The sequence below is a fragment of the Montipora capricornis genome, chromosome 5, assembly GCF_036669925.1.
Source record: "Montipora capricornis isolate CH-2021 chromosome 5, ASM3666992v2, whole genome shotgun sequence".
Classification (NCBI taxonomy): Eukaryota; Metazoa; Cnidaria; class Anthozoa; order Scleractinia; family Acroporidae; genus Montipora; species Montipora capricornis.
This window is the reverse complement of record NC_090887.1, coordinates 32,709,031-32,717,171: the sequence shown is the minus strand read 5'-3', so window position 1 is coordinate 32,717,171 and position 8,141 is coordinate 32,709,031. Positions and strand designations below refer to the sequence as shown.

General features: G+C 37.5%; 2 protein-coding genes across 2 annotated transcripts; both read right to left on the bottom strand.

The window, feature by feature from the left end:
- Positions 1 to 2,103: 2,103 nt before the first annotated feature.
- On the bottom strand, positions 2,104 to 3,658 carry LOC138048935 (uncharacterized). The gene is made up of 3 exons (XM_068895017.1): positions 3,448 to 3,658; positions 2,952 to 3,020; positions 2,104 to 2,806 (listed from the first exon to the last, which is right to left on the bottom strand). The coding sequence occupies exons 2-3, from the start codon at positions 2,987 to 2,989 to the stop codon at positions 2,413 to 2,415; spliced, it is 432 nt and encodes a 143-aa protein (XP_068751118.1). The 5' UTR covers positions 2,990 to 3,020; positions 3,448 to 3,658; the 3' UTR covers positions 2,104 to 2,412.
- On the bottom strand, positions 3,508 to 7,774 carry LOC138050126 (uncharacterized). Its single transcript, XM_068896590.1, has 9 exons — positions 7,680 to 7,774; positions 7,496 to 7,527; positions 7,255 to 7,378; positions 6,710 to 6,913; positions 6,228 to 6,380; positions 5,516 to 5,639; positions 4,274 to 4,356; positions 3,946 to 4,053; positions 3,508 to 3,644 (listed from the first exon to the last, which is right to left on the bottom strand). The coding sequence occupies exons 1-8, from the start codon at positions 7,772 to 7,774 to the stop codon at positions 4,023 to 4,025; spliced, it is 846 nt and encodes a 281-aa protein (XP_068752691.1). The 3' UTR covers positions 3,508 to 3,644; positions 3,946 to 4,022.
- Positions 7,775 to 8,141: the final 367 nt, after the last annotated feature.

The window sequence follows — 8,141 nt, the reverse complement described above, 5'->3', positions numbered from 1 at the left end:
TTGAAATCGCGCTATTGTTAAATGGCGAACTCTGATTGGTCGACTGTTATAATACTCCCGTCGCCCGGTCTTTTCCAAAGCAAGATAGCTGCCAAACCTGCGAGGAAAGTACGGAGTTCCTTCTTTTAGTAATTATGGAAACAGACGAATCTATAGATTTGCAAGTACATGTGGGACTCAACGCCTACGGGTCAAGAATCTATGAGGGGAGCGAAGAAGAAGAGAAGATTGCGGAAGATGAAGAGGTATGTGACAGATTGGTAAAGCCACGTGCAACCATTTGATTTCGATTCAAATTGTACTAATTTCTTTCCTATTATTTGTTGGCGTAAAAATTTTCTTTTCGCTTGCTGTTGCAGATGATATGTAATTGTAAAGGTGCCTGTGCCCGAAAGAAAGGTCAGGGTTTCTGTGTGTGTAAAGCGGCGAACAAGAATTGCTCAACTCGGTGCAGATGTCCTCATTCCAAATGCAAAAACAAGGTAAGTGCGAATGATCGCTCACAGCTTTTTATAATTTCATTTATCCCATATAAATTCGAAGCCTTATCAACATTAAAATTGCGATGTGTCTTCCCTAGGCTCGTGAGAATACCCAAGAAAACGAGCATGACGGCATTGATCCCGATGGAGAAGTACAGCTTACAAGAGAAGTTCAATCCTCTGCGACTCAAATCGAGGTGTGTAGAAGTGTGTAAAGTCCATTTTACAAATTGCATAAGAAACATGTTGCAGTGAGCCTAAATGGAATAACATACCCAAAGAAAGTTTAGCAATGAGACGTTTTTCTAACTTTTGACATGCTATCCATGCACAATAATTGACAACACTGTTCGCCATACTATCCTTAATGTCCTTCAAACTACTTGGTACACACCACAAGATTCATTACTAAAAGCCACGCTGGGAGAAATTTCCATTTATGTACGAGCACACTATGTACTCTCACCAGCTAGACACTTCAATAACGAGAAAGCATTTCAGTCACAAACTGTTTTGACTTGACTGAAGAGTTTTGCAAAAAATAAATAAAATAATTATGTGACGTGTACATGCAAAGGTATTTAGATACAGTTGCTGGAAACAAGAAAATAGATTGATGTTTCATAATTTCTTTTTTTACAGGAATTTCTTGCCCCTCTTCAAAGAGAAGACATGGCTTACCTTCTAAGAAATGTTTTGGCTATGGGGAGAGGAAGCTTAGACTTTGCAAAGAATCTTCTTCAAGAAAGGAATGCACCTCCACCTCCCCCTCCAAGTCCTGGTGACACTTGTCCCGAGTGGTGCAAATGCCATGTGTGTAGGCCAATGCCGAACGAAATCGAAAATGTTTGTTGTAAGAGGGTGGCCTGTATTACAAGATTTCAGGCATTCAACAATATTTTCCTAGACACGGACATCCTTGAGGTTTGCATCAAGGCTCGCTGCGATATACGGGCGGATGAATTCAATTTCTCCATGGAGAGTTTCAGGAAAGCTGCCTATAGACAGTTTGTTCTGTGGAGGTTTGGCAAACTCGTGTGTAGTATTGTCAATAAGAAGAATGTATCCCTCAGCAGATGGTCAATACATGGGATACAGAAACAGCTAAATAGTTCTATGAAAATACGAAGTACTCCCATATTTGTTTTTTTCAAATTCACTGACACCTGTATTGTGAACAAGTCTGTTCTATGCTTGATGAAAATGCAAGAAATCTTAGAGTTAAGTGTCTAACTGCATTAACCATACATGTCTTTGTAAGTAAATAAAATTCTGAACACGCATCTCATGTCTTTTCCTCTTTTGGCCAACACTGGAACAAGTAACATAATATATTTATGGAGAAGAGTATTTTCAAGGGGGCGAGAGTCTTACGAGGGTATTTTTTATGAAATGCCACCAGAACCTCCTACTCTACTGGGTAAGAAATAATATTTGAGCAAATAACTAAAATTAACTGTATTGAAAAAGTTCATGTCTTGCCTTAGCCTAAATAACTTTGATCACAACTTGGTACAAACAAGCCTGAAAACATGTTTAATTTAAATATAAGAGTATGGGGGGGATGCCTGCAATGAAATCATTTTATGGGATTTCCAGAAAGAATGACAAACTACAGGGAGGGGTATGAGGTGGGAAAGGTGGAAGAGGGAAAAATCTACAAAGCACTTTGCATTAGAAGTGGTGCATGCTAATTGTTTAAAAACAGGGTTATTTTCTCCCTAATTTATGATTCAAAAAATTTAAACCAGTTGTATTTCATGCAACTATAAGCTGGATAAAGTCTGTCTCTACGAAAAATAACTTTTGTAAAGTGACATTATGATCAGTGGTATTAAAACATGTTCCTATAATTTACCACGAAACAATGTTTTTATGTGTTTCATCAATGCAGGTGCAATACTAATATTTTTGAAGAAAAACTATAAAATTAATGATCAGTTGTTTCCCCTGTTGAACTGTTCCACTTTTTCAAAGGTGGCTTAGCAAGACGCGATGGCCCTTTCATCAATACCTCAGTAGAGGGTGCTGCCTTCATGGCAATAGTGGGAGCAATCTGCTTTGGGTTGAACACATTGTCATCAGCTTTCTGAGAAAAGCTTCCCTCCAGAAGACAACGCTCCTTCAACATTTTGGCCATGAGAAAGGGGAAATAGGAGTACGCTTTCTCTTCCTTGACAGTCTCTGCGTGGAATTTTTGTGTGCGCTTAGAGTACTTTCTGTGGCCACGCTCCTCGCCAGCTGCATTCAGTTTCTGCCCTCTACAAAGATGCATATTGTGGTCGATGGCAGCCAGCATAATACGCATGATGAAGTAAGGATACCTAAAAAACACCAAGTCAAAAGACGGGCTCTTTCAGCTATGATTACAAATTAACATTACACAACTCTTACTAGTTAACATGATCAATTCAAATGAATAATCATCAGCATATGAGTCACTTCAAATGTAAGTTCTAAGTTTCTTACTCGAATGCCATTCTCTTGGGAGCATATTTTGTTAGCATACTATTGTAGCTTTCAAGAACACTTGTGTGCCTATAAGAAACACAGATCATACATCTAATCAATTAAGGCAATGGTCTATCTACATGGCCCTGTCCCCCCCCCCTCCCCCCCCACCAACACCACCCAACCTTCAACAGAAAAGAATAAATCACATACTGTGATTTTTCCCTATGGTCAGTTGTACAACAATAACTGTTATCCCTGATTACTGAAACTTGATGATCTTTTGAACCAAATCCTCTCTCCCTTCTAGGCTTGAAAAATTTACATCCCACTGATATTAGAGGAATGAAAGAAACATTAAAATTTAATTACCACAATTTGATTCCAGTTTTATTTGTGGGGGGAACTTGCAGAAATTGGAGGGAAAATGGTGTAAAATGATGGTTGATAAAACTTAAACTTCTACTCATGACCTAATAATATTGTAAGGTTAGTGATATAACTGAAGACGAACCTGAAACGAACATAGAATGCCAAGTTACTAAGCCACTTTTTATCAAGGACCACTTTTCTTAAAGCTGCCAAAGCTTTTGAACTTTTCTTCAGGTAGGTCTTTCCATTTGATGGTGTCTCCTCTGGGGAATGCCTGCATTCACCTTCAGCCCATTTGTGATCACCACAAACATGATGTAGTACCCCAAACCAAACTTCCTGCAAGTGGATGATTCAAAGTAGTCTAACCTGCTACTCAGTCGACACTAAAAATATGCAGTATTGTTGATTTGTAGGTTTCAAACTTTCACATGACCTGTGTAATTGAAAGGACATCTGGCTGTCAAACACTTGTAAAAATGCAGTCACATCTGAATCCTTTATAATCAAGCATTACCAAAGAAGAGGATACTACATACATACTGTATAGGGAGGATTGCAAGTGTAATCAGTTGTAGTTTAAGCCTAACAAAATTTATGATTGAGGAGAACATTATCAATAATCTCTCTATTATGGTACCTTTAGCTCATCGACACATCCTTCACAGTTTTGGCAGCAAAACCAAAAATGACTCACAATATCATCAATCCACTCTTTTAGTGATTCACATCCTTTAATTCGAGCAGCCTGTAACGAAAATAAAGTAGATTATCTTTTAGGAATAATTATTTACTGCCAATGTAATCACAAAAAGATCTTGAATTCTTTTTTTTTTTTGGGCCCCTAAAATTATTTTTCTGGGAATTCAGCCATACTGATCTTCTATAAATAATACGTGATAAGTGTTTATTAGTCAGAGAAATGTATCATCATCAACTTTTAATAAGAAAATGAAATAGCCACCTACTTGGTGAAGACACTTGCTAAGTTTCTTGGCTTTATGCCAAATGTCAAGCGAGTGGAACAACTCAAGTAGTTGTGGAAATTTATCTGTCAAGAAATAAAACAATATACAAGCAACATTACAACCAATGATATAAATTAAACCACAGCCACACATATAGCTCTATCAGACATTGTATGTCCTTGTAATAATGAAAACTGTATGTAGTGATTCTTTCATAGACAGAAAGTTCAGATACATCACATCTGACGTGTCTGTGTTAATTAAAATTTCAATCATCAACTTCATTTGAATCCAGCATTTGTTATTACATATTCTTTAATAATAAAGTTCACCAGCAGAATTTGCTGGTAAAGATAAAGTGATTACTTGCCTACAAGTGCACTACTTCTAACTACACCATTAATATTTGTTAGATAAAGCCCTAACCAATGTACCTTTCATTTCACGCACCAATTTCATGATAGAGGATGAAGCATCTGTCGTTATTTCACTAAAAGGAAGAACAGTGGCCATTTTTTCCAGGAGTCGTCGAAGACCCTCCTTTTCCATAGTGACAGAGTTGCCACCAGTTTCTCTCTTGTCAATAACAGCCATGTCAACGACAACTTTAGTGGCATGTTCCATCAAGGTATAGACACAATACCTTGCAGAATGACCAGGTGAATCATTTCTGCCGTCCCCGCACAAACATATCTCTTCATACTGCTTAAGTATGTCAACTATCAGGCCATTCATTTTGTTCCAAACATCACTAATAACAGGTGCAGCACAATGCTTCTGAAAACGTGTGAATGTATTGCTGCTAATGATGCTCAGTCCTAGGGCCTTGCACAGTAGAGCAAATTTGCTAAAATTGTTACCAGAAATTATTATCGCCGCAGCCAACAAATAATCATTAAGATAAAAATCTGAATTGTGCTTTGCTCCCAGGACCTCTGATGAAATCCATTTTTGGTGGTGCCCATTTCTACATTTCCTTGTGATCTCAACTCGTGATCCAATGGAAGTCACATCTTGTGTTAAACAGAGAACTTCTCCACAAACTTTCCCTCCACTTTCTAAAGCACATGTGTCTGTGGATAGTTCTACCAACTTATTGATGGAAACAATCACCCTTGTGCGCTAGTGTAAAGCAAGGTACGCCTTGAGGTCTTTCACATCAGTCAACAAATAAAACGCTTTTTCTAGCTTTTTCAAGATTTTGTCTTTGTTTTTCTCTGCTGACTTTGAGCCTTTACCCACCTCCTCCTCTGGCTGTGGACCAGCCTCATCACCAGGTACACATTCATCCTCATTGGATTGGCTGCCATATAGAGGATCAATCATTGTCAGTGTCCTCTCATCATCCTCAGAGCTAATGTCCATGCTGTAAATAAGCATCAAATAAATATTTTACAATGACTGCAAAAATTCTTGAACGCTCATTGGCTAATTTTTATTGTCAATAAGTGGACAGACACATGAATTTATAATTTACGTGAAACTGACGTGATATTGCTCGCATCAGATTGAATTTTTTTGCATTTTTGTCTCACGTTCTTTTCGTGTTTTGACTTAGTTTTGACCCCTTGCCTTTTTTGTTCTTGTAATTAACAAATTGATGTCAGTTTATGTGTCTGTCCTGTTATTGACAATGAATTTCGTCATAACATTGTCAACACAGCTACTTTGACAATGTTATGATGCAATTCATGATCAATAACAGGACAGACGCATGAAAAACTGACATCAATTTGTTAATTTCATTCATGAGAATAAATTCACTGAAATTAAAAAAACCTCTGACAATGATAGTGGTTCATTTTAACATAAAGTGCTTATAAGAATATCATGTGTAATAATTATGACAAAATAATACAAAACTGTCTGTACAGTGGTGCATAGTCTGTTCACAAGAGTTATTTGTTCCATGAAGTTTATATCTACATGTATGACATGACCAAACATCACATACCTACATGCAGCTTCATTAAAATGTTGAGTGCCATCAGTAGTCTCATAAGTTTCATTTTCACTTAAATTGCACTCGCCAATGTCACTATGTTCTTCCACACCCTCTTCACTGGACATGTCACTCTCATGGAGTTCTTCAAGAATGACACTCATGCTACATGTACAGAATGTAAAAATTCATAAGTTTGAGTATTTTAGAAATGTCCCCAAAATTCAGGACATTTTACCCAAATTTGAGGTTCAGGACTGTTATTTGCACATGGTTTTGCTCAAGGAGCATTTGTTTTCTATAACCCCCCCCCCCCCCCCCCTTCCCTGTCCAGCCACATACAAACAGCATTAACATATTTATAACATATTTTAACATATTCGGCTCTTTCATCAGCATACAACACTTGCTGGAGCATGCTCATGGGAAGTCAACATTTCCCAGATGTTAACAGGTATACACAGGATATACAGTATAGCCACATGCGAACATACCTTTGTTCCAGTTCTGGAAATTGGTGGTTGTCCAAAGCTGAGATGACAAGGACACTTTCAGCTGCTTCACTTGCATTGTCGCTGTCTGTACTATCATTTTGATCAAGACAAAGAACAGAAAATGGATTCCCTGCCAAACTGTGATTGGTTTGAGCAAACACCTCCAACCTTGATTTCTCTGGATCTCCAGTGATATCAACAAAACTTGAATACAAGAAAACAATCAAGTGTAATTAACTGCAGCCATTTAAAAATAATTATCACACATGTTGGCACCGTTTTTTGTATGCACTAATTTCTGGAATCAACCACCAAAAAGGTCCATGAAAAAAGAGTCACAACCAATACACACTTTAGACAAATTAGGTTTTGTTTGAATCACATACATGTATCACATTATCTCTAATAATTACAGTAGCAAAAGGTATTTGGCATAAATATGCAGTAAGAAATATTAAAAATATTAAATATATATGTATATATTTTTTAAAACCCTGTGCCACATGCCTTTAATAACCGACATTTTTTTCCATCAAAAATAGTACCTGTCAAAGACTGCACTTGACGTTCCAATCTGTTTTGAAGGGGAAGCAAATCTGGGCACAGGACCGTCTGCACGAACTGGAGTGGACATAGCTGGAAGGCCATTGCTATAGTCATTCACAAACACTATAAAAAAGAAAAACATAGATTAGGTGAAGAACACAGTAAACAAATTTGCAGCTAAATATTTGAGATTGAAAAATCATAAATCGAGCCTGTGTATAAAACTTGTACAAAGCTTACCTGATGTTGAAGGAAATTGTTCGCCTTCAACACTAAATAAAATATAAAATATTAATAATCAATATGGGCCAAAACTGTTTTAGTTTACGCATTTCAATTATAGAATAATGCCTTATACAAATGAGACCGCTTACATACATAACTCGGGATCTCAAGTAAAAATCAGTCAAATAATTATTCTCACCTCGAAAAAATCTCCCCGGAGTCTCCAGTTCCATTGTGGGAACAATGCAATAATATTTCTGCAAAAGCACTGTCTGTAGTGTTGCCGAAACCCATGGTTGTTTTCCTTGCCCTCCATAAATCATACACGGACTCTCTAAGTCGAATAAGCTTTGCAGAGCCGGCCAGACTCGGCCTTCCTCTTGACCGCTACTTCGGCGGCATCAACTTTTCAAATGACGTTTTTCACCGTCTTACATGTAAGAATTGAAAACTATTTACTGATGTGGATACTACGATAGTTTGTTGTTCGCACACGATTCAAGATGGAACTTTGAAAACCCTAATTTGCAAGATGGAAGAAGATATCAAAGCGATTCCACGACTACAAGAAAAATGGCGTATTTTTCATATATGAAAAATGCTCCGGGCGCGCAAGGGATCTCGGTTGAAAATGGGCCTTTAACATGACTAGGCGCGAGAA